Here is a 26,379-nt window from a genome sequence, read left to right on the forward strand (position 1 = left end):
TTTGTTTTTTATTGTTGTAGGCTGTCTCCATGCCAAGGATCAGCCTGAGGTGTACACTTAAGGTCTTCCCAGGTCTTTTCTGAGCCTCATCCTTCCCCTGGGTATGCATGGTGACTTTCTAATTTCCCTAGTATATGCAGTTACTTTTGAATGTCCTATTCTTTGATATCCTGCTCAAAAAGGAAAAAGAGAAAAATGAAGGAGAGAAAAAGGCATCATCCCCTTTAAACACCATGGAACTCACTTCAACCATAGAAGTAAGAGCTTTTAGCAATGAGAGGAGATGCAACAACAATGGCCACCATCTCTTTGTCTGCACCTTTGTGATCAGAAACAGCAGTGATCAGAGCACAGATCCTGATATCTGGAGGGTAGGTCATTTTTGCCCACTCTGTCTCCCAAAAGCTGTGTGCAGGCTGCTCCAGGAACACAGGCACAGCCGCCTGCCACGGGGCTGAGGAGGGAGAGGATGAGGAGCTGCTACTCTGCCAAGAGCTGAAATTGACCGAAATTAACTGCAATCTACCATCCAAGCTTTGCCCTGGAAGCCGTAAGCCTTCAATAGACTCCAGAGTTCTAGAATATGTTATATCAGACAGATTCTGCCAGTGTAATTATTGTCCAGTTGGGGAGGCAGATTTCTGGTGTGCCCCACTCCACCATCTTCCCAGAATCCTCTGCCCTGGGTTGCTTTTAGGAATGAAGAAAAGCTTCTGGAATTAGACAGTAGCGATAGTTGCAGAACTTTGTCAACACACTAAAAATCACTAAATTATACACTTTAAAATGTTATGATATGCGATTAAATAAAATGTTTGCTTTTATATAGCTCCATTCTCTTTCCCTCTCCTTTGTACTCTTATCATCATACAAAGTACATCTCTATATACCATAAGGGCATTCACATAGGTTTTGACTTGCTTATGCTATTGTCTTTTAAATCACATAATAAAAGAATGGGAAGCAAATATATATATACATATTTATATTGTCTTTTATGTTCGCCTATTTAGTTATTTTTACCAGTGCTCTTCATTTCTTCCTGTGAATACAAGAGACTATCTAGTGAGCTATCTTCTCAGCCTGAAGGACTGCTTTTACTGTCTGTTTTAGGGCAAATCTACTAGTAATGATTTCTGTCAATTTTCATTTATCTGAGAATATATTTTCTTCATTTCTGAATGATGGTTTTGCATGATGTATAATTCTGGACTGACAGTGTTTTTTTCTTCTTCAGCACATTGAGTATGTTATCCACTGTCTTCAGGCTTCCATGGTTTTTGATGAGATATTGTCTGTCAATCTTATTGAGGACACCTTGTAGGTAGGTAATGAGTTGCCTCTTCTTGCAGTTTTCAAGATTCTCTCTTTTTCTTTGGCCTCCACAGTTTGGTTATGATGTGCTTGGTATAGCTCTTTAAGTTTATCCTAGGTGGCCTTCATCGAGCTTCTTGGATGTGTAGAAAAATGATTTTCATCAAATTTTTTTAATTTAATCATTTTTTCAAATATTCTTTTTACTTGTACCTCCATCTCCTCTTATTTTTGGACTCTCATATGTGTATGTTGGTATTCTTGTGGTTTCTCCACAGGTCTCTGAGACTCAGTTCATTTTTCTGCATCCTTTTTTCTTTCCGTCTCTCAGACTGGATAATCTCAGTGACCTGCCTTTAACCTCATCAATTGTTTATTCTTATATTGAGCCACTTTAATGGATTTTTCCTTTCAATTATTGTACTTTCAACTCTAGAATTTCTTTTGGTTCTTTTTAAAAATTTTCATTCATTGATTGTTATAAATCATTTAGTTGTTGAAGCATTGTTCTATAGTTCTTTCCTTTAGCTCTTTAGAAATGGCTTTTTTAATTCTTTGAATATTTTTCAATAACTAATTTAAAGTCTTTGTGTAGTAAGTCCACCATCGAGGCTGCCTTAGGGACAGTATGTATCTATTGCAGGTTTTTTTTCTTTGTATGAGTCATACATTCCTGTTTCTTTGCTTGTCTTACTTTTTTGATGAAAACTAGAAATTTAAATAATATAATGCGGCAGCTCTGGAAATTATATTTACCCCACCACTACCGCTCAGAATTTCTTGTAGTTCCTGTTTGTTATTGTTGCAACTTGTTCCTTCATTGACTTTCCTGGACTAATTTTAACATCTGAATTCTTTGTCATGAGTTTCCCCTGAAGTCTTTGCTCAGTTTGTTTAGTGGTCAGCTAATTATTGGTTGGCAATTTCCTTAAATGTGTTAAACCATCAGTCTCCCAGGCCTAATGAGGGATTATGTGTGTATATTGGGGCATGTCTTCAATGGTCCAGCAAGAAGTTTACAACTATACTTTACCCTTCACTTCCTTTGTGCAGAGCCTCAAGGTTAGTTGACATTGAAAGGTTAGAGCTTTCTTAGGTAATTCCTGAGAATTCATACAGGCATGGGCATGCACATGGCCTTCTAGAGTCCCAGGGATATATAGGGGCTTTTCAAACTCCTCTATCGATATCTCATTCCACAGATTTTTCTGTTAAGTTTTTGGGTCAGCTCCTTGTTTGTCCCATTTATTATTTTCACCTTGGGAAACTGGGATGTTAGATGTTTTGCATTCGATTTTTCTTAGATAAATGCCTTAGAGAAAATTTCCTGACAGCATGAGCTCTGAGTCAGATTAGATAAAAACAAGCCCTGCAGATGGAGACTATAAGGTGCTGAAAGATAAAACAAATCTCTTGAAGCGAAGTCTGGAGGACTCAACCTGTTCAGCCCCCTCCAATGAATATCAGACTCCTGGTTTTCATGGGTATCATGATTGCAAAAGTTCTAAGGTCCTGGGGAGAGGGGTATGTAATAGGGAGAGTTAAAATGCCACAGAACTCAGTGTTGTTTCCAGCATTCAGCTTTTTTTTTTAAAAAAAAATAAACAATCCCTAGATTATTGAAAGTCTTTTATTAATTTCCAGATCTCCAAAAAAGTTTATTTTGATGACTTTTACTAGTACTTTCATTTTTTTCATGAAGGAATGAATTTTCATAGACCATCATTCCACCATTCTGGTAGTGCTTCCCTTCACTTTTCAGATTTTGAAAGCAACATATAACACATTGGATATATACATCAGTTTATGGGGTTACCTAAAAAGTTGCAAATTTTGAGTGAGTTTAGAGCAAGAGAAGACTCTACAGAAGATCCTGGTTGTAGTAAAATTTACCCTGAAAAATGAACCTTGTGACATTGAAGATGAATCACACTGGAAATTTTTCAGGTCATAAAGTGATATAATCTGTGTATCTGGTAAACATCCATAGGAGACTCACAGTGTAGACACTTAGGATTTTTAATGACTCATTACACTCTTCCTTTGGCAAAAATTCTCCTGTTGACAAAGCAATTCAAGGCTTGCTAACAGGCTTTGATACAGACAAAATTCAACCACGGGATTCCAAGAGACAATGAGAACAAAAATGTTCATTGTTAAAAAGGTGTTATTTTATCCAACAAATTACTAAAATGTGTATGTATAACTGCTTGCTATTTTAAAAAGAAATGATATATATATTTATCGGCTCAAACAGGTGCAGAAGGCACAAGTAATTTGCTTTAGCATGGACTCAAATTTCCATAGCCAGTAGGGCACATTGGGAACTTAAAAGTCGCCACTCCATCCTAACAACCAGTAAAAAGGTGAATAAAGTGAAAAATCAACAACTTCTAAGATGATCATTCTGTGAGATTATCATTACCCTGATACCAAAATCAGACCAACATATTAAAAGAAAATAAAACTACAGACCAGTATCTCTCATGAACATAGACACAAAAATCCTCAACAAAATATCCGCAAATCAAATCCAACAATGTATAAAAACAATTATACTTCATGACCAAGTGGGGCTTATCCCAGGTGTGCAAGGCTGGTTCACCATTTGAAATCAATGAATATAATCCATCACATCAACAGGCTCAAGAAGAAAAATCACATGATCATATAAATAGATTCAGAAAAATCATCTGACAAAATTCAACACCCATTCATGATAAAAATTGTTGGGAAATAGGAATAGAAAGGAACTTCTTCAACTTGATAAAGAATATCTGCAAAATACCTTCCAGCTAATATCATATTTAACGTGAGAAACTCACAGCTTACCTGCTAAGATCAGGAACAAGACAAGGATGTCCCCTCCCACCATTGCTTTTCAAATTGTACTGAAAATCATAGCTAATACAATAAGACAAGAAAAGGAAATAAAAGACATGGAGGTAGGAAGGAAGACATAAAACTGTCTGCTCACAGATGGTATGACCATCTATGTAGAAAATCTAACCAAATTGATTTTAAGAAACTCCTGGAACTAATAAGAGATTATAGCCAGGTTCAAGGATACAAGATTAATATATACTAGCAATGAAAAAATGGAATTTGAAATGAAAAGCACATCACTATTTACACTAACACCTCCCCCAAAAATGAAATACTTAAGTATAAATCTAGCAAAATACATATTATAAGACTTATATGAGGAAAATGACAAAATTCTAATGAAGGATATCAAACAGGAAATAGATAAATGGAAAAATATTCCACTTTCATGAATGAGAAATCTCAGTATTGTCAAGGTACCTGTTCTTCCTAACTTGACCATAGATTCAATGCAATCCCCATCAAAATTCCAGCAATTCCTTTTCTGGATATCAACCAAATGATTCTAAAGTTTATATGGAGAAGTGAAAGACTCAGAATAGTCAAATCAATATTGAAGGAGAACAAAGCTGGAGGACTGATACCCTCGACTTCAAAATTTGCTATAAAGCTACAATAAAGAATACAGTCTGGTCGTGATGAAAAAATACATAAATAGATCCACAGAGCAGAAGAGAGAGCCCAGAAACAGACCCTTATAAATATGGTCGACTGATCTTTGACAAAGGAACAGACAGTATAATGGAGCAAAGATAGTTTTTCAACAAATGGTGCTAGAACAACTGGACACACATTCAAAAAAATAAATTTAGACAGAGACCTTATACTCTTCAGAAAAATTAACTCAAAATGGATCATAAAATGCAAAAATATAAAACCATTAGAATATAAGATAGGAGAAAATAGAGATGATCTTTAGTCTGGCAATGACTTTTTAGTTACAACATGGAAAGTGGGATCCACGAATGAAAATAATAATAAACTGGACCTTATGAAAATGTAAAACTTGTGCTTTGTAAAAGTCAATGCAAGAGAATGAGCAGACAAGCTACAGACTGGGAGAAATATTTGCAAGTTATATCTAATAAAGGTCTTTTGCCAAAATATACAAAGAACTCTTAAAATTCAATGATAAGAAAGCGAACAATCATATCAAAAAGTGAGGAAAAGCCTTAACAGACACCTCACCAAAGAAGATATTCAGTATACTTCTGCAGAAGTAAGTATATGGAAAAGTGTTCAACATCCTGTGTCATTAGGCTATTGCAAATTAAATTAACAATGAGATACTACTACACACCTATTAGAATGGCCAAAATACAAAACACAGGCAGCACCAAATGCTGGCAAGAACGTAGAACAAGAACTCTTCATTCATTGTTGGTAGGAATGCAAAATGGTGAAACCACTTTAGAAGACATTTGACAGTTTCTTACAAAACTAAAACATGCTCTTACCATACATTCCTGCAATCATGTTCTTTAGTATTTATCCAAAGAAGTTGAAAACTTTCATCCACAAAGAAGTCTTACATGGATGTTTATAGCAGCCTCATTCATAATTGCCAAACCCTGTCATAGTTTCCCAAACAACCAAGATGTCCTTCAGTAGAAGAATGGATAAATAAACTGGTATATCCAGACAAGAGAATGTTATTCAACAATAAAGAGAAATGAGCTATAAAAACATGAAGACATGGAGGAAACTTACATGCATATTACTTAGTGAAGTAAGCCAATCCGAAAAGACTACATACTGTATTATACTAACTGTATCACATTTTGGAAAAGAGAAAACTATGGAGACAGTAAAAAGATCAGTGTTTGTTACAGGTTAATGGGGAGGGAAGGAAGAACAGGCAGAGCACAGAGGATTTTAAGGACAGTGAATCTACTCTATACAATAGTACAGTGGTGGATTCATGTCATTGTACATTTTTTCAAACTTACAAGAAGTTAAATGTCAAGAGTGAATCCTAATGTAACCTATGGACTCTAGGTGAAATGATGTTATAATGTAGATCCATCAAATGTAACAAATATACCACTGTGTTGTAGGATGTCAATAATAGAGGAGATTTTGCCTATTTTGGGACGGGGGATATATAGGGTCTCTGCATATTCCACTCAATTTTGCTGTGAACTAAAAACTGCTTTAAGAATAAAGTGCTTTGGGGCTAGCCCCGTGGCCGAGTGGTTAAGTTCACGTGCTCTGCAGCAGGTGGCCCAGTGTTTCGTCGGTTCGAATCCTGGGTGTGGACACGGCACCACTCATCTAAGCCACGCTGAGGCGGCGTCCGACATGCCACAACTAGAAGAACCTACAACTAAGAATATACAACTATTTACCGGAGGGCTTTGGGGAGAAAAAGGAAAAAAATAAAATCTTTCATAAAAATAAAAATAAAGTGTTTTTTAAAGATTAAAACTTGGTCGTCTATTTTTAAATTTCCTTATTAACTGCTCCTTTTGCTTCATCACTTCTCTCTCATTCACACCTAGGGTATCAAAAAAGGTCACCTAAGAGAATTAGATTTTTTTTAAAGGCAAAAAAGAATCACTTATGTATATGGATTTACACAGTGCCCTGACTTCAGGAAAAATATTATTATAGCATATGGTCCTACAAGAATGGTCACAAAAGGGAGCAGTGAAAGGAAATAACCCCAGTAAGCATTTTTTAAGGAGGCATATCTGGTTGTAGAATTTGCAAGGAAGAGATGACCTGAGGCATTGATCTACCCAATTCTTGGCTTGGCCAGCTGGTCAGGAACTTAGAAAGAAAAAGATTGAAAGTTTGGTGACAAAAATGTACGGAACATAATAAGGCAGTGAACAGACCTTTTAGAATGAGTGTGATGTGTAAAGACATTTGTTCCACATAAATGCCCACCAGACAATCCAGAAGAAACTCTTGATGGGCAAGTTGACAAGATGACCCATCTATGAATATCAGTCAAGTTCTTTCCAAGCTCTTGTTACCGAAAGTTTGGTCTCTGATCCCGACACCAATCCAAATAACGAGAACAAGAGTCTCAAGTGAAAAAGGAAAGGCTTTACTTTGCCAGGCAGAGGGATAAAAGCAAGAGCTAGTGCCTCAAAAATTGCTCTCTCCCTGTTAAGAAACAGGTAGGGGGTTTTATTTGGGGTTTTAGCTATGGGAGGGGGGCTTTGGCATTCTCGGTCAGCATTTTCCCATCGGCCTATGTCTGGGGCTGCTTCCAGCGGAAGAGACAAAGGAAGGATTTCTCAGAAGAGTGTCCTTGGCTGTTTATCTCCATGGTGGAAGGTAGACTCTGACGTCAGGAAGCTGAGGAGTTGGGCCCGGGAAGCTTCAGTTTCTTGATATTCTCTGGACATTAGTTTCTCTGTAAAAGAACTTCAAGGTCCTGGGATTGGCCACAACTTTACTGGGAGACCAGCATGAGGCCATCTGGACTTTAACAATTTGTAACTTGTATTTGGTTGTAAAGCTCAGGCAGTCAGAGGTTAAAGAAACAAGCATTTACACATGAGTGTAACTAAAGAACCAGGGAACTGCAAATGTGTGTTTTAGTTTTGACTCGTATATGGTGGGTTCACTGTAGGGGAACAAATATCAGGGCTGATATTAACTAAGAGCCAGTAACACTCTCACTGCTTGCTAAATGAATTGATGTAAAAACTGAATCTAATAGCAGTCTAATATTATGCATGGGCTTAAAAATATGGATTTGTCCTCACCAACCTTTTTCTGGCAGCCTCTGAAGCATAATGTCAAACTGGCATCAATAAAGCCCATTGCAGAGAACACGATACAGCACCAGTCAGATATTTGCTATCACATTTATTATATGAGACCAGCTAATCATGAAAGAGGCAAAGCAGTGATTTGTTTTCACAGGAATAGACACATTCTGTTTATAGCACTCCTGTACATGGATTCACAAAACTCTTTTTATTCATTGCCATTAAATCCCACCCAACATTGCCTCTAACCAAGAAGCCCACATCACAGCAAAGCAATGGGCTCGTAGTCATGAACTTCAGCCCCAGAAGTTTGTTCTGAGTATTAGCCAAACTGCTGACTCATTAATTTGAGTGAAAGTAAATTTTCAAAGGTAGCTTGTTTTTCACGTTTGAAAAGAAAATACTCTTTCTTCTAAAGTCCTATTTCAATATAAACTGAGAAAAACAAAGTTGCAAGGTGGAACTTAGTTTATTTTTCTTTGTAATAGGACAAATATCTGTGCCTTTTATTCATCCTCCAGAATTTCTCTATTAGATTCATTCTAACCTCAAAGGACAATCGATTCTACTTTAGCGATGCTTTTGTGTAATAAAGACAAGCATCCCTAGAGAATCCATTGAATTCACTAAGTCATTCATTGTGAGAATTTACTGCCTGTTTGTTATTTTAGAGCTAGTAACAAATGTGTTCAGAGTGGGTGACACATTCTTATTCCATCTGAGGTTAATTTTTTACACCAGAGTTTTTCCATGACATTTTTCATCTCCGAATTTCTCAAGGTGTATATTAAAGGATTCAACATGGGAGTGATAATTGTATAAACCACTGTTATGGATTTATCAATGGGAAAGTTGGAAACAGGTCTAACATACATGAAAATACAGGGAACAAAAAAGAGGACAACCACCGTGATGTGGGAACTGCAGGTAGACAGGACTTTGCGCCTCCCTTCCTGACTGTGAGCTTTAAGGGAATTCAGGACGACTCCATAGGAGATTAGCAGAAGGATGAAGATGACCATACAGATTGCTCCACCATTGGCAACCACAGTGAAACCTACAAAGTAGGTGTCAGTGCAGGCAAGTTCCAATAATGGGTACATGTCACAGATGAAGTGGTCAATGACATTGGGGCCACAAAAGGGGAGACTGCACACAAAGAGAAGTTGAACCACAGAGTGCAAAAAACCTCCCACCCAGGCCACCACCACCAGCAGGATGCAAACGTGTTGATTCATGACAGTCAAGTAGTGCAGCGGCTTACAGATGGCCACATAGCGATCATAGGCCATTGCCACCAGAATGAAGACCTCAGCACCTCCAAATAAGTGTTCTAGAAAGAGCTGTCCCATGCAACCTGGGAAGGAAATTGTCTTTTTGTCAAAAAGTAAATCTATAATCAATTTGGGTGAAATGACAGTGGAATAAATTGCATCCATGAGTGATAGATAGGCAAGGAAGTAGTACATTGGGGAGTCCAGAGAAGGGCTGGCAAAGACAGTCACCACAATGAGCAGGTTGCCCACCATTGTCACAATGTAGATGAGTAAAAACAGGACAAATAATGCTTTTTGCCCCTCAGGATCCCGAGTGAGGCCCAGGAGGACAAATTCTGTTACATTGTTACTATGTCCCATTTACTCTTCTATAAGGCTTGTCTCAGGGATTAGAGCTCAGAAGAACAGAACCTGAAATGAAATTGTGAACATGACTATGAACACATCCATCATGTTACAGGCACACCTTCACCATTATGTCTTCTATAGTGGTTTATGCGCAATAAACATTTAGTAAATATCTATTGAGTTCTTCTACCAAAGAACCCATTACTTCTTCCTTTGACAATTCTACTTCTCCTCAGACGATTTTGTTGGGACTACCAGAAAGAGGTTCTATCTAAAAGTCTTCGTGGATCTTCTGTGAAGAAGCACAATCAAAGGCCCAACAATTGAATCTTACATTTAATAAAGCTTTATTTAAACTGTGTCAGTTCTTGGCATAAAAGTCAGCAATGATGAACAAGGAAAGGGTTCCTACTCTCTAGAAACTTACTCTCTGCTGGTGATGATAAACTCTAAATAAATTGGCGTGAAGTCAGACCTTTGAGTTGGTAGTGTTTGTGGTGAGCACCGTAACAATATGATCTACGTAACACCAAAAATAATTCCTCTTCTGGACTAACCCACCCAATAGTATGATATTCTGCTATTAGATATTCAATCCTTCATGTTTCAAAGGAGGTACAGTCTTCATTAATCTCTCATTAAATTTAAAGAAACTAGACTTTGAACTGTGTCAAATAACCACAAAATCATTTAAAGTTTTTGCTCCCTATGGCAACTACGTGGTCTGACCCTCTGTCAGCTTCTTAAGCAGTTGTAATTCTCTCCATTTAATCATTGCATATCACACAAATCTTAACACACGGAACACTACCTAAATTTTCACCAAATGTTTTTGAACTGAAATGAAATAGCTCATGACTATCACCAACTATTATGTTAACAGGTAGTATCTTTTTATTCAAAACTCTTGGGATGAGAAAGGTAGTGAGGGAGGAGAAAATAGAGGTAGAGGAAAGAGAGGTCGAAGACACTGGCCAGAGAAGTAGAAGACAATGGGACACAGTTTTATTTACAACGCTTCTTAGGTACTGAGAGAGCTCAAGACAGAACTTCAGTGCTCAGAGTTGAAAAAGCAGCATACTCAAGGGAAAAGTCCAAGTTCAGCGTAAAAAAGGCATGGGTTTGGGTCATTTGCAAAATTTAATTACAAGTCTTCTTAGTTTGCTTATTGGAAAACAAAGGGTTTGAACTAGACATTGTCAGAATCCTTTTCAGTCCAACTATCTATGATACTATTAGTGCAGATCCACCTTATACTATTCTGCAGACAATTTTATTTTCTTTATTTATATTTTTATAATTAAATAAAATTTTCCATACTTATCACTATTACTTTAAAAAAGCTAGCCAGCAGTAATGGGATTTGATAATTATGGAGACCAAATATTGACTATAAGTTTCTCATTCAGTGTGTACCCATTTAAGATTCTCTCTCAAAGAGAGAGAGCACAGCACTGTGGGGAGTAATGTGGACTCTGGAGCTGCACGTTTTGTGTTGGAATCTAAGCTTTGACACCTACTATCCAGGTGACCTTGGGCAACTTAATAAACCTCTCTGTGCCTCAGTTTCATCATATTTAGAATGGAGATACCAATTATGTCTACTCTTTTGGATTGTTGTTTCATTACAAGTAAAGTATCTAGAACAGGGTAAGTGCCTGGCATGTGAAAAAGGCTCAACGGATGACAGCTATTATTAATGTTCTTGAGTTCTTCACTATGAACATTGTATCAGAACAAGACATCTGGATCTTTGTCAATTTGATAAGAATTATAGACATACTGCAGGATAAAAAAATATTATATCTATAGTTTATGAATCCCAATTGGGGCATAAGATAAGATGGTATGTCTTAGGAATTATCTATTTTGTTATGTATGAGTAGTAAGATTTACCTATTCATGTAAGTGTTTTGACTAGATGTATTTTAACCAGAAGCAAGCAGAATACCAGAAAAAAAGTAGAAAAGAAAAGAAAAGAAGGATCAAATCAGGAAGTACAAATTATATTTAAGAAACTGATATCCATATGTGATAATAATATTAATGTGATAATTAAGTGAGGTCATAGTCTTTAAAAACATCTTCACAAATACTTCCTTTAGTGAGCAAGTGCTGAAAGCCCCAACTCCTTGAGGCTCCCAGGGGTTCCTCAGGAGGCTTTGTACGAAGCCATACCAAATAAACAGCACATCGTAGTAGAAGGAAATTCTAGAGGTAAAAAAAGCATTGCTCTCTCACTCTACGTCTGATGGTTATGACAAAATGAGAAGACATGACAAATAACAAGAGAGAAGAATTGTATAACTACAAATACAAACCCAAACTTTCAGACTATTCACTGCTCAAAAAAATCACACAATTACTAAACCTCAAATATAGACGAGTTGATTCCCTTCATATGGATTTGGTGGGGGGAGGACTTGTGCAGGAAAGTCTGAGCTTTCTTTAGAAGCCCACTGTGAGGAGCATTCCACAGGGTCACTCACATCACTGCTCGCACTCAATTCAGAAGTTCTGTCATTGCTGAAGCTGTGGATTGATAAAGGCTCACCTGCTGAAGAACATAAGGGTAGGTCATCTATATCCAATTAATTCTTTTCACTCCTTACTTTCTGCAGAATCTAGTGCTCTTACTCTTATTAATCATCAATATAGAATTTCACCAGGATGAATCTTCTATCAGCCAGGTAAATTATTTACATGGGAAAATGAGTTATATAAACTATTCTCCACAGTGTATGACATCAAAATTTGATACCATAAAAACTAAAAGATAGTATTACTAGGCTTTCAAGTTAAACCAGTAACTTAACACTTCTCTATTTTAAGAAGATAATTTATCATAGTTTCTTAAGAATATGTTTTTGAAAATATACAAATTAAAATCCTAAGGTAGAAAACTACTATAGTACTTTATAACTACAGTTTTATGCCTTGTTAAGTAACAGTAAGCAAGGTCCTTCCCCGAACATGGGTTTATTTATGAATATGTGTAAACATGGTTGCTGTGATAATTTTAAAAGCTTCACACATAACAATTCTTATCAAGCCCCCAGAACAAAACAGCCTCTCATTCCTTTATATTCTAACACACGATATATCATTTTAAATTCTCTAATAAAACTATCTAAAAGTAATTATAAATATAAACATATCACATAAAATATAACAGCCCGTGAACCTAAATTATAGATCCATTAGTGTATGTGTAATCAATTACCTGTTTCTCTTTGTGATTTGGCAAAATGGACAATGAACATCAGTCAGGTTGTAATACCAAAAACAAATACATTTTGTATATTCTGGTTAATTTCTATGTTTTGCTAGCTTACTTTACTAAATTCAGACCTCCTCCAATGAAAATATATGATGTTTAAGGCTTGACTATATTTAAATATATATATAAATTAAATATATGAATTTTCAATGAATATCCCTTGTTGTTTGTTACAAGAACTCACCTCTTGCGTTTTTTTCCTCAGTCTTCAAAATCAGTGCTTCCCTCCTTCACATGAGGTAACTGTATATACCTCATGTATCTATGTGTTACCATAGAACACATAATAATGTATGGCTGATCAGTGGATCTAGAAATAGTTTCAAGTGGCCACATTTTCCATATTTCCATGCAGGCTCCCCATCATCTGAAGCTTTTAGATAAATGTAGGAGTATTCAGTGTGGATGCCTAGAATAGAAAGACACAAATACAACATAAATATTTACTGTGCAAAGATAATTAAACATTCTCACCTGCTGGGAAAATTTCTTCAAAGAAAAACAAAGCTGATATATTCTCATGACTATGTAGAAACTGACCTAATTAGTGGAAATTAACTTGGGCAAGCCCATTATTTGACAAAACAAAAATCCCCCAAATTTAAAAACACTGAAATTGGTTGTTTCTATGTATCTCTTCTCAGTTAATTACCAAAAGGTACTTTACTCTGTTGATTTAGGATGACATTCATGTCTCTGACCATTAATGTATCTCTGTACCTAAGAAGGCAAATGTTGAGATTTGACTTCCTAGAATAGCCAATGACTGAGCACTCCCCCTGATAATAGTAAAGCCCTTTAGCCTTTCAATCATTCAAACAGCTTATCCCTAAGGCGTCTTCCTCCCTAATTAAAAACATGTCTCTACCTCTCTCCAACTTCATCCCAGGAAAGTGGGAACTTCCCTAAACTTCTATAAGCAATGAGGGATATCTATGAAAAGGAAAATATAACAAGAAAACACCTACAGGACTAGATACGAGTGGAAAATAGACTCCAACCTGGAAATCACTTGGGCCATTCTATCAGGAAAATCATTCTTCCATTTATTTGTGTGGACACAGCCTGTGGTATTTACATCATTACTGTTTTAAATGAGAGCTAATGTAAGGTCATTATAGATTAGTTTGTTAGAATATTTGGAACAAAAGCAAATAAAGCAACCTCTTCTGGACAATTTTCTCCCCTAGAACAATACCTAGAGAAAAAAAAGATTTGGCTCTTGCCAAGAAAGAGTAGCGAACAGCCAAATATGTGAAAAGCCAGCAGTTTGAAAAGAAAAAACTGTTAAACAAAGTAATAAATTCTGATCTTCATATTAGGAAATATTTAGGTAAGGCAAATAATATTTCAGCCAAAATGAAAGGAAAACCAGTTTCAGTCTTCTTTATCCATTCATATCCCCAACAAAGGAGGTCCTTACTCTAGCTGTTAGAGCCTTTGCTCAAGAGACCCTGAGGCTCAGAGGCAGAAAGCCTTGAGACTGGAAAGTAATTCAAGTTGATGTTTCAGTTCTTCAAAAGACAAGTAATCACAGATCTGTAGTTCTGGTTTGGAGTGGATATTGTTGATCAAGGCCTGAATCCATGTCAGGTGGAATCATAATGATTTTCAGTCCATCAGTTCAGTACCTTAATTTTAGTCCAATATCAATGGGGTAACACTTTGTCAAGAAAGATATTATTTTCCAGCAAGAGCCTGCCTGTACCTCAAATCTCTGACAGCTTCCATTGTTGTTTGTCTTAACATGACTTACTATGCGCTCCACTGAGCATGTTCATCTCCACTGTATTTAGTTTAATATTGCATTTTCCAGGTCATAAGGGTCTTAGGTAAAGAGTCATTAAATACATATATGAACCAACTGAAGATCGTTATTATGTGCTAAGCCACACCAAAAGTTGGAGGTTTTCAGCTTACCTAACAAATGGAGGAAATCCAACAACTACAAATGTTACATGTGTTAATTCTAAGATTTAAAGTGTACATGTAAGCACTGTTCCTCTCTTACCGGTGAATGGCAAAACACATAGAAGTTATCCTTAATTTAGGAGAACCATCTGATATGATCAAGCTTACGGTGAACTAAATTGCAACTCGGAGCTGGAGAACTAATATATGCAGAGATATATTTGTCTATGTCCCTCCAAGCTGAATGCAAAAAAACTATTAATGCTTTCTGCATAGCTAAATAAAGTGAAAGAATTTGCTAGATAGATGATGTCTACAGCAGCCCCGAAGCTGAATTTATGTGCTCCAACACTGAAAATACTGAATGACATAGACATTGCCTTAAAATAGTTAATAATTCACGGTAATTCTCTATAAACCACATCCATTCCCAAACTAGAGAACTCAATGGAGAAACTCTATTTGTCAATGGAAAAGCAAGAACGGCTTATTTTGCACCAAATCTCCCAATAAGAGAAGCTGGAAGAGCTAGAGAAATATAAAATGCATGTGTTTAAAAGCATTGAGATCTAATAAGGAATCAAGGATCTGTAGGGTCAATATTTTTAAGAGAAGAGAAACCAGAGAGCTTGACCCTGCATTTCCTGGCTTCTTTTCTCTATAAGGATGTGAGCTAATTCTCAAAACCACAAATGAAAAGCTGAAAAGCTAAGTGGAACTTCCTTCAGACACTTTACCCTGGGGGACAACAAATGGGATTCAACGTCTATCAAGGAAAAGAAGCTTGGGGCCGGCTCCGTGGCCGAGTGGTTAAAGTGCCACATGTTCCATTTCAGTGGCCTGGGTTCACAGGTTTGGATCCCAGGTGCAGACCTACTTCACCCATCAGCCATGAGCTAAAGGTATCCCACATACAAAGTAGAGGAAGATTGGCACAGATGTTAGCTCAGGGCTAATCTTCCTCAAGGGAAATAAAGGAGAATTGGCAACAGATATTAATTCAGGGCTAATATTTCTCACAAAAAGAAAAAAAGGAAAAGATGCTTTTGTAAATTAACCAGGTTCTCATTTAAGACCATAACGGGCTTTACTGTTGAAGTCAGGGTGAAGAGAAAATAGAGTAGTTCTCAGAGAAACTCAAGCCCAGCTTGAATCATCTAATTTCTTGATGAGATTATCTGTGTTCTTGCTTTCGCCCAAACCTAGCTCCCAACTAGAAACAAAATGAAATCTCTTTTAAGGATGAAAACACCATAAAATCCTTGAATTATCTCTACAACTTTTTGAATATAAAATCTGGCACAAAAAAGAAGATAACAAAACATAGGAGAATACAAGGCTTAATTGAAAAGCAATAGCAATAGAAACAGATATAGATGATCCAGACTAGGAAAAAACAAGCATTTCAAAACAAATTTAGTATGTTCAAATAATTAAAGCGCAAGATGCATAACAAATTGAATCAAAGAAATTTGAAAACTAAAATATATAACTGAAATTAAGAACTCAATTATTGGGTTTAACAGCAGATTAAACACATATGAATAGGGAATTAATAAATGGGGAGAACGATTGGAAGAGAATATGCAGAATATGCAAATAAGAGAGAGGTGAAAAGGTGGACAATGCAGGAAATAGCATAAAAGACACTAAAAGGTACAGCGCCTAGCTTCAACATACTTTTAATTTAGTTATAATTTAAGAAAGAGAAGGAAAAGAGACAAGGTAGGCAAAATATTTGAGGATAGGACTGAATTTTTCCCAAAACTATTGAAAGGCATTAAGATGTACATTCATACAGAGTTACAAATCTCATGAAGAATAAAATTTTTAAATGATGATTTTGAGGGGCCAGCCCTGGTGGCCTAGTGGTTAAGTTCGGCATGCACTGCTTCAGAGGCTGGGCACAGGCCTATACCACTTGTCTGTCACTGGTTATCCTCTGGTGGTGGCTCACATACAAAAAGAGGAAGATTAGCAGGAGATGTTAGCTCAGGCTGAATCTTCCTCAGCAAAAACTTTAATTAATTAATTTTTAAAAATGATAAATTTCAAAAAAAGGATAAATAGAAAACTTAGGGCATAATAAAACCAAAGACAAAGAGAAAACCTTAAGGACTTATTGCATTCAAGGAAGTAACAATAATACTGACAACCAATCTCTTAAAAGGATAGAAAGCAAGAAGATAGAGGAATTATGTCTTCATAGTGCCAAAAGAAAACAAACTCATTGGCATGAGCCTTACAAGATAAACATCATACATAAGAGGATAAAAGATGAAAATAATATAGTAGAATAAATTTTAGCCAGAAAAGGGGCACTTTTTCTATACTGCCATCAGAAAGAAAACAGGCTTCAAGGCAAGAAGCATTTCCACATATAAAAGTTCTACCAGAGCAAAAAGTCAATATAGCAGAAATATGTAACAATTATAAATGGGTATGTGACTAAAAGCATAGCTTCCTAATATATATTTTGAAAAACTATATTGGCTTGAAAGAAATAATAGATAAATCAGCAATAATAGAAGTAGATATCAGCACAACTCTCAGTAACTGCAAGAACATGCACACAACAAAAAGTTCATAGAGATATAAAAAATTTAAAAAACATTATTAGCAAATGTGACCTATGATGTAAGAAAACAATACATCCAACAACTGCAAAATCCATCTTCTTTTCAAGTGCAGAGGGAATATTTTTCAAAATTGATTATATACTGGGTCATAAAGCAATTCTTAACAAATTTCATTGAATTACAATCATAAAATATGTCTCTGACCATGAAGAAAATAAGCTAGAAAATAAAAACCTAAAAGTAACCAGAAAATTCCTATATGTTTGAAAATTAAGCACTGCATTTCTAAATCACCCCTGGGTACAATAAATCACATCAGAAATTAGAAAATATTTAGAGCTTAAGAATGATGAAAGCACAGGACAGCAAAGCTGTGAGAGTCAGCTAAAATTTTATTTGCATGCACTAAAAATTGATAAATCTTGAAAAACCAATGCACTAAACATATATTCAAGAAGATATTAAAATGACAGAAAAGTAAAATTAAAATAAGCAGTGGGATGGAGAGAATAACAATAACAGCAAGTGTATGAATAAATCTGCATAGCATGGTAACAATAGGCAAAAGTGGACAATTGCTGCACCGCAGTCTCACTTGAGGGTGATCTTGAAGGATTGTAGTGAAGGAAATCTTCCTAGTAAGCAATAATTTGAGCAGTACATATAGTTTTCCACTTCACATGGAAGGAGAAATTGCTGACTCATGGATCTCCACTGACTCAAGGACACTAACTATAGATTTTATAAACTATTAAAGGAAAGGAAAAATGGAAGAATGGATGACAAAGCAGTCTGGAGGAGCAGTATGTGGATGGATCACTCAAAATGCACACCAAATGCAGGAATGTTTGTTTCTCATATAAGTGCCTGTCAAAGAGAATCCACTGCAGAGAAGGCTCTCAAAAGTCTGGTTGACAAAATGACCTGTCTTATGAATATCAGTCAGCCTTTATCCCCAGGCACTTTTGTGGTCCCTGTGGCAGAAATGAGTGTTCTACACAGGCTCAACATGATCTGACTTTCAGCATTCCTGGTCTGGCTACTATCACTGCTAAATGTCCAAAATTCTGTTAGTAAAGTCCGTCACTGACTCCCTCATAGGGCACAATTCTCTAGGGAAACCAACCAACAACTGTGGCAGCTTACTTCATTGAAACTCTTCAACCTGGGGGAGACAGCATCTAGTCATCACATATTCTAGATATATATTTGTCCCTGCTACAAGCAGTGATTCAGCCTGCTTCATTATTCATGGATCTGAACCCATTATCCATTGCCATGGTACTCCACTCATTGTCTTCTCTATCTTCTCTAATCAGGAGACAGATTTTAGAGAAAATAAAGTAAAGCAAATTGCTCACCACCATAGAATTCACTGGCATAACCATGTTACTCATCACCTAGAAGCAATTGGCTGAATAGAACATTGGAATGGCCTACTGCAGGCTGGGTCACGGTGCCACCTGGGATATCCTGCTCTGAAAGTTTGGAATACTCTCCTATATGTGTAGCATACAGTATGTTCTTAGTCCGCTCTAGTCATATTATACTATATGCTGTGTATATTCATGAGAGAATATCCCCATGCTAATAAACTTTCCTCCATGTAGCCTTATATTTTGCCCTCCTCTATTTCGATATCCAAGAGATCCATTTCCACATGTTACTCCAGTTATTGCCAACATATACTATCCAGATACTGCATTTTTTAATCAAACAACTTTCCTTCTAAAACAAGACTGTATTTCCTACTTGGGCTCTACTGACACCTGAACCTAGTTATTTATCTGGAAGCAATGAGGTACTGCTCTGGGAAAGGGCATGAGACCTTTGATAAGGTGGATCCCTGAAGCTTATGTGAACTTTGAAGAAGTTAAACTTGAATAGATTGTCTACTAACAGCACTCCCAGTAACAGGAACAATATATTATATTATTCTTTACTAAGAGGAGAGCAGGGTAGGACATCAGCACATTCACCTCAGTCGACCCTTTATGCCGCTTGAATCCATTTCTTCATCTATATCACGGGAACAGTTCATCTAGGACCCTCTTTCTGGGGGAAGTTAGAAGAGAATGCTTAGAAGAATAAACCATGTCCTTTGCCACTCAGCTGATCTTAGAATTTTAACTTCTACTTATCTTCTTCTTCCTTCACAAGAGACAAATAATGGCTTTACTCGACAAACACCAGTAGAGGCCTTATGGTATTAATGGGGAGGATTTCACAGCAATCCTGTGTTATCGAGTTACTCCTCCTAGCACCTTATTCCATGTAATTTTAGACGTGGTACAACTTCAGACTGTGTTTCCTGCTCTGTTAGGTGGGTATAGCACTACCTATCTTAACGGGTTTTTATGAGAAGTACAGATCACTCTGATAGTGAAAGCACTCTGTAAATATATTAAATATGGTTAATTGGCATGAAATATCCATCCCTTTTTCCTTCTTGTGGGCCTTTCTGTATTGCAGAGGCTGGAGGACCAAAAGCCACAGTACCCATGCTCTCATGCATCTAAGGTTCTGTATTTAAAATCAGTTCCCTCAACATAGATGCCAGATCCCAGGAAGGCGGAAGTGAGCTGGAGCCAGCTCCTGCCTGCTTTGTGTTGTGTTCCGTTAGCAGGCATACTTGAAAAGTGGGGTTGAAGATGTCAGGAGGAAGTTGCCCTGGAAGACACAGCCGGTCTCCCAGGGCCAGTATTCCAGAGCCAGTTTCCTGGGAGCTGTGGGAGTTGTTCTGGCAGTGGCTTTTTCTTTCTTTATTTTTAGTTATGGGTCCTTCTAATTATGGCATGTGGGATGCTGCCTTAGCATGGCCTGATGAGTGGCACCATGTCCACGCCCAGGATTCGAACCAGCGAAAACCTGGGCTGCCAAAGTGGAGCGCGCGAACTTAACCACTCGGCCACGGGGCAGCCCCTGGCAGTGGCTTTTTCATCTTTGGAGCACAGCAGTGGCAGTGGGTTTTTTTTATAATTCAGTAGTTTCATCAGTGATTCCTAATTTGCTGGCATCTTGATTCTGGCAGAGGTCAGATTAGGAGGCCCAGATCAATCCACACCTCCAGTTCTTCCAAGGATTTTACATAATTCCTTGATCTGAACCCTTTCCTGCTTAAAGTACCTAGAGTGATTTCAGTTCTTGAACTGAACTCTGACTAATACCATCAATTATAAAGTGATACCAAAATGCCAGAGAGCCAATGTTTCCATTTTCTTTTGAACTTTCCAGCTTATGTAGCCACACAGTAATCTGTAAAATTAAATATTCCGTGATTTTTTTCACGATTCATAAAAGTCTCCTTCCTTTATTTTTTAAATTAGTTATTTATTAATCATATCAGCAACTTCTCTCCCGCTTCATCACTCACATTTGGACTTTATATCTGGGACACCTGCCCCAGCATGGCTTGACAAGTGGTGTCTAGGTCTGGATCCTGGCTCTGAACTGGCAAACTCCAGGCCACTGAAGTGGAAAGTGAGAACTTAACTGCTGCACCACCAGGCCGGCCCATAATTGTTTAATTATTTTAAAACTAAAGAATAAATCAAGAAAATAAAAAGTATAGTGTTATTATTCATTATGGTTTCCTTTTTTTCCAAACACATATATTAATGCAACTAAAAGTTTTAATTCATTGCTTTTTCTCCTTTTTATACTGTAGTTTACAACCTATTTAAAAAAATTGCATGTTCATATGATATCCCATAAAAGGAAAAAATGTCCTTGTCTGCATTTATTTTCTGGCTATCATTATGGGCTTTGGAACCCATTAAAAATTTCCAAAATTTTACTGAGCACTTATTATGTGTAAGGTGTTTTTTGGAACACTAAGAATGTGAATTGTGGTTCCTCAACAGCTGGGACCATATATTAACTATCCTTATATTCATCTCCTTAGTAAAATACAGTTAAGGAATACAACATTGCCCTTGTTTTTTGGAGCCTATGTGTCACTGGAGGTGGTACATATGTACCAGTAACTAAGATAAAATGAAGTATGTGAATATTTCAGACAGATGCTAGAGAATTTCAGGCGCCAGAGAAAGTGGGAGATCTTATAGTCAGGGTAATCACAACATATGACAAGGATGATTATTCAAGTTGCACCTTGAATAACTTACCATGAAGGAAAAGCTTTAATGGGGAAAGATGATGAGTTTGGGTGTGGATATGCTGAGTGACAGGAGACTCTTGAGTCCTGATCATGAATGGGGGGTTCTATCAGGTATTTTAAGTGCTAGTGAATTAGATTTTTAGCTAGAACCTGGAACCATTTTTTGAGACACCTAAAAGAATGGACAATTTATTCAGCATTCCTTCACTTAGAAAGTATAGAATATTGTAGAATTGATATCAAATGCACAACAATATGGCCTAGGGTTTTGTTTTTGTTTGTTAAAGTGGGCTTAGTTTGCTCTACCATTCTCTGTATAAAAATAGGCAGAATTTCCTTCTCCCTTTGGCAAGGCACTATGAAAAGGAGATCAGAGATGTGGAGAAGAGAAGCCACCCACAGAGCTATGGTCACTGCGAACTCTTTATGGCACAGCAAAGTCTCCGAGGAGAAGAGATGGTAACAAACTGAGAAATGTGACTGAGACAGTGGGCAACATCAGTCTTCTCTTATTTCTAGCTGACATCTCTTTTGAGATCTAGCACTGGGCTTGTACTGTTGTACCTGAGTAACAATGGATTGAAATTTGTGTACGGAAGGCTTTTAGGCTATTCTGCCTAAATATGTGTATAGTATTATTCAGGTTCAATGTTCATAAAACAGCCAAGACACTGACACCAAAACCATAGGCTCGGTCTGCGCATTTGGTTTCTCTGATTGCCAAGATTGTGAATACTTTTGAAGTTGAACACCTTTACAAAAGTGTGCCTCTTGCACATCCCTCTGACCTACTCCTTCCCATAGCTTGTTTCAGTCTACTCCTAGAATTGCGAGATTCTTGAAGGCATTTGAACTTGTGACTTCTGAAAACTACTGTGTTAGTTTTCAATAATAGCTTGTCCATTTTTCTAACGATAATAAAGAGAGCGTGTTAAAGGAGTCTGACATCTATGTGGGCCTGAAAGTCTTGGTAGGGCAAAGGGTTAAGTAATTTACTCACAAGGAATATTTCCTTTCCTCCAGTTTATTTTGGACAATTAAAAACAAAATATGGGAACTTAAAACAATCAGTATTCAAAACCTGATGTCAAAGTATCCCCAAGTAGCCACTGCTGGTTCCACTGGCATTCAGAAATCAGACAGAAATAGCTTCTTGTTAATTGCAAATAGATCTCCTGTCTTAGATTTGTGGGACTTGTATATGTCCATGATATGTCACTTCACCTATTCAAACTCCAGTTTTATCTGTAAAAGAGACCTGAAATGAAGAATTCCTATCACATGGCTGTTGTGGGTCTTAAAAGAGCTAACATGAGAAGATGATTGAGTCTCATTAGTCACTCAATTAAAAAACATTCTAAATACGTCATCATAATGCAAGCTAAATTATTCAAAACTGCAATTGATTCATTTTGAAAGACAAAGTTGATTTAAAACTTCTATTTGTATAATTTAAATAAGATACTATCTCTTTAAACACTACTAAATTTTTATAAAATTCTCTAGTTGTTCTTTCCTTTTTGGCACTAGGTTCAATTAAATTTTCATTAAACATTTGAAAAAATGAAGGTATGAAAAGTTTTCTACTTAGATTTGAATTTGTGACGGGAAAAATTTTGTATTAAAAAGTCTACAAATTTCTAATTGCCAATTCTTTCTTTTGAGACAAATTTTCTATTTTAATTTGCCCTTGCTCTTTAAAGTTTATTTTCTTAAGTCATTTTGTGGTTAGTTTGCTTTGAACATATTTTAGACATTTCACAATTTCTATATGGAAAAGCAGGAATTTTCTTATGTCTAGTTAATATCTGATTTCCAGAAAATCTGATGATAAAGTGGGCCCCTATTTAACATTCGTGAATTTAAACATGCCAATTGAAATGGGGGAACAGATCAAACAATTCAGATAACTTCATCTTTCTCTGTCCTTCAGAAGTACCAAAACATACTTTTGCCTAGATTTTGAATATTTGAACAAAACACTTTATGGTTCAAATCCTTAGATAATTGCATCAATTTAGTGTAGGAGGGAACCTGAGGGAGAAGAAAAGCAAAGAACGTGTGGATACACTCCAAAAATAACTTGAAACTTGTAAAAAAAACATTGCTTTACTCTAATATATGGCTCTTGGGAGTATAAATTCTTTCCACTGTTTATGGAAAACATTTTGGCAATACTTATCAAAATGTAAAATGTAGGTACTCTTCAGCTCCAAAATTCTACTTCGAGATATTTCTTCTATGGATAAACTCTCATGTGTGAAATGATATATGTACGAAGATATTCTTATAACACTGTTCATGAAAGCAAAAGATTAGAATCAACCTAAATGTGTGCCAGTATGGATTTGGTAAGAAATCATTGACTGCACGTGTTTTATTAGGAGAAACAGTTTATTCTTAGCTAACAGTGCAGTCTCTGGAGCTGCCCTGCTTGGTTCTCCTCTTGCCTCCACCACTTGCTGCTGTGTGGGCAAATGAGTTAGCCTCTCTTTACTTCCATTTATGCCTCTGGAAAATGGGATGATGATAGCACCTCTTTAGTGGATTTTTGTGAGGATTAAGTTAGTGCAGAGAGGGTTAAACATGTGCAGTATTTGGCACAGTGCCAGCACAGAGGAAACATTTAACAAATACAGTAGATCCTCTGCCTTGCTAAAAGCATATGTGGCGGGGGACACAAAGAAAATAATGACATGCTAGTCGTCAGTGCTTTCATGGAGGACACAGAGAAGGGAGCCATTAATGTTGTCTGAGATGTAAACACGTACCTGTTAATGCAGATGATCCTACGATATAGATAATTTACACGTAGATCATGGGAGGGTTAACTTTACCCATGACACTCTATAGATGGAAAAACAAATAATTCAAATATTTATGTCCATAATTAGTACATGATAGTGTGTTAATATTCAATTTGATTTGTTATCTATTCTCATTTGGACTATCGCCCAAGTCCTTAAGAAGTGAAATCTGTGATAAAGAGTAAATCCTATAAAGGTTGGATCACCAATATTTTTACAGGAAACTATGGGAGTCGATGCTGCCAGATGACCAGGATGTCATGCTAATGGGGAAAGAATATTTTACCCCACTGGAGTAAGTAGGAAAGGTCACAATATCATAGGGATAAGAGAAAACTATTTCACAGAGACAGTGACAGATAGTGGTGACAGCTGTGTTATGGGCATTCCCAGGGCAGCATCAGGTCATCAGAAACATAAGAAGTCATCACTTGGGGGTGGCTAACAAAGAGACCTGTAGCGAGAAAACCCAGAGGAACGTGGAATAGGAAGGTAAGTGAGGTGCCCAAGAATCTTTCTATGATCCCCTTGGACCAGATATTTGAGCCATCTAAGTTGGAGGCACAGAACAATTGTTAGGTATATTGTCTGAAAAACCTGTCAAAATCATCTGTTTAGATTTCTGAAACATCAGGAAAAGACAGGATTGTACCAACCTGGGTAGGTCCTTGCCTGCGTGTCCTGAGATCCTCACCCCCAGAAGCATAGTATATTTTATTTCTTTAACATTATTGAACTTTTCTATCTGGATAGTTACTTTGCTTAATGGGATATAGGAAAAATTTGCTGATGATATGAGAAAAAGGAAGAACGATTTTTAATCTTACAACTCACTTGATTTTTGTCCTTGTACCTGCATAATTAGGCTGTCAGATGTCTTTAAGGATAATAAAGATTTTCAAATGTAGTACCCTGAAAGCAGAGAAAACAAAATATTAATCATGGTAATGGTGCGTGAATGCAAACAGGTCTGGTAGAGACTCTGGAAGTTTTTTGCTGGCAGAAATTCCTGAAGGAACAATAGGAACTTGAAGGTTTAAAATAGCAGACATCGTTTCTCCTTTCTTAAACCAATCAACAATTTAGTGGAAATAAAGATGTAGAAAGGGAAATGTCAACTTTAATGAAATGATGAAACCCTTTAGCTCTGAAACTTAGTACACATGTATGAAGTAGGGTGATTGGGGGCAGGGAAAATTTGATCCGAGCAAAAGAGGAAAGCAAGAAGAGATAAAGAGGATATGTTATGAAATTATCAGCTGGTTTTAGAAAAGAGAAAGAAGAACAAGGTCAAATAAACAAATAAATACCTGCTCTTATAAAATTGAAAGTCTCCGTTCATCTCGAGCTCCTTGCCACAAAAAGTTCAACGGTCTCTGCTGTTAATATTGGCATTTATTCCTGTGATATGCAATTGTTTTCATTTCGTTGTGTAGAGTCAGGTGCACCTACTTCTCCAAAATCAAAGGCCCTTTGCTCGCACCAACTAACTTGGTATCTACAGGCTGCTGTTGCAAGTTTCCGTGAAGCCTGTTTGAAGAGATGCCATCTTTGTGGCATCCTTGGGGTTGTCTTAGTGTTTACAGTATAAACCTTTAACATATCATAATGTTGCTTAAAGTGTTATTACACCACTTCATGCGTAGCGTGAAAACTTTCCAATAGTATATTTCACTTCTGCTCTCCTAGCCTTTGCGCTCTTGTGGCCATACATTTTGCTTTTCTACACTTCATGGAACACCGTACTACATACAACGTTTAATGGAATAACTTGCAACAATTTACAAAAAAATGAGGAACCACTTTATGAATTATATGGAATATTTTCCAATATATACTATTAGAAAAAAGAAAGCTGAAGAACAATATCTTGCCTCTGTGTGTGTGTGTGTGTGTGTGTGTACACAGGTATATTTACATATATGCTTATAGAGAAAAAGATCTTGGAAAGAGATGTAAGAGTTCAGTACCTGGTAATAGTTTCTGTGGGGAAAGGAATCAGGGCATTTGTACTTTTTACTTTTTGTATCTCATTTATGCATTATCTAGTAAAGCGAACAAGTAAATCAGTGAATGGGGGTAGACAGAGAGGGACTACACTGGAAAGGGAAGCATTGCTGCAAGTCTGC

At 36.8% G+C, this 26,379-nt stretch overlaps 1 protein-coding gene and 1 pseudogene across 14 annotated transcripts in view; one reads left to right on the plus strand and one right to left on the minus strand.

Moving 5' to 3' along the window:
* The window catches only part of LOC138916635 (ubiquitin carboxyl-terminal hydrolase 25-like), a 156,186-nt gene that overhangs the window by 90,434 nt on the left and 39,373 nt on the right, over nt 1-26,379 (plus strand). The window contains exon 4 of one of the 14 annotated variants that reach the window (XM_070229613.1): nt 1,238-5,996. The exons of 11 other annotated variants lie outside the window; for them this stretch is intronic. In XM_070229613.1, coding sequence (XP_070085714.1) covers nt 1,238-1,245 — 8 coding nt within the window. In that variant the 3' untranslated portion in view covers nt 1,246-5,996. Of the gene's footprint in view, nt 1-20; nt 829-1,237; nt 5,997-6,417; nt 25,558-26,379 lie in introns of those variants that run through there. 2 more of the 14 variants (XM_070229608.1, XM_070229601.1) reach the window with 2 other exon arrangements.
* On the minus strand, nt 8,642-9,565 carry OR4A149P (olfactory receptor family 4 subfamily A member 149, pseudogene; annotated as a pseudogene).

Source organism: Equus caballus, chromosome 12 (genome assembly GCF_041296265.1).
Source record: "Equus caballus isolate H_3958 breed thoroughbred chromosome 12, TB-T2T, whole genome shotgun sequence".
Lineage (NCBI taxonomy): Eukaryota > Metazoa > Chordata > Mammalia > Perissodactyla > Equidae > Equus > Equus caballus.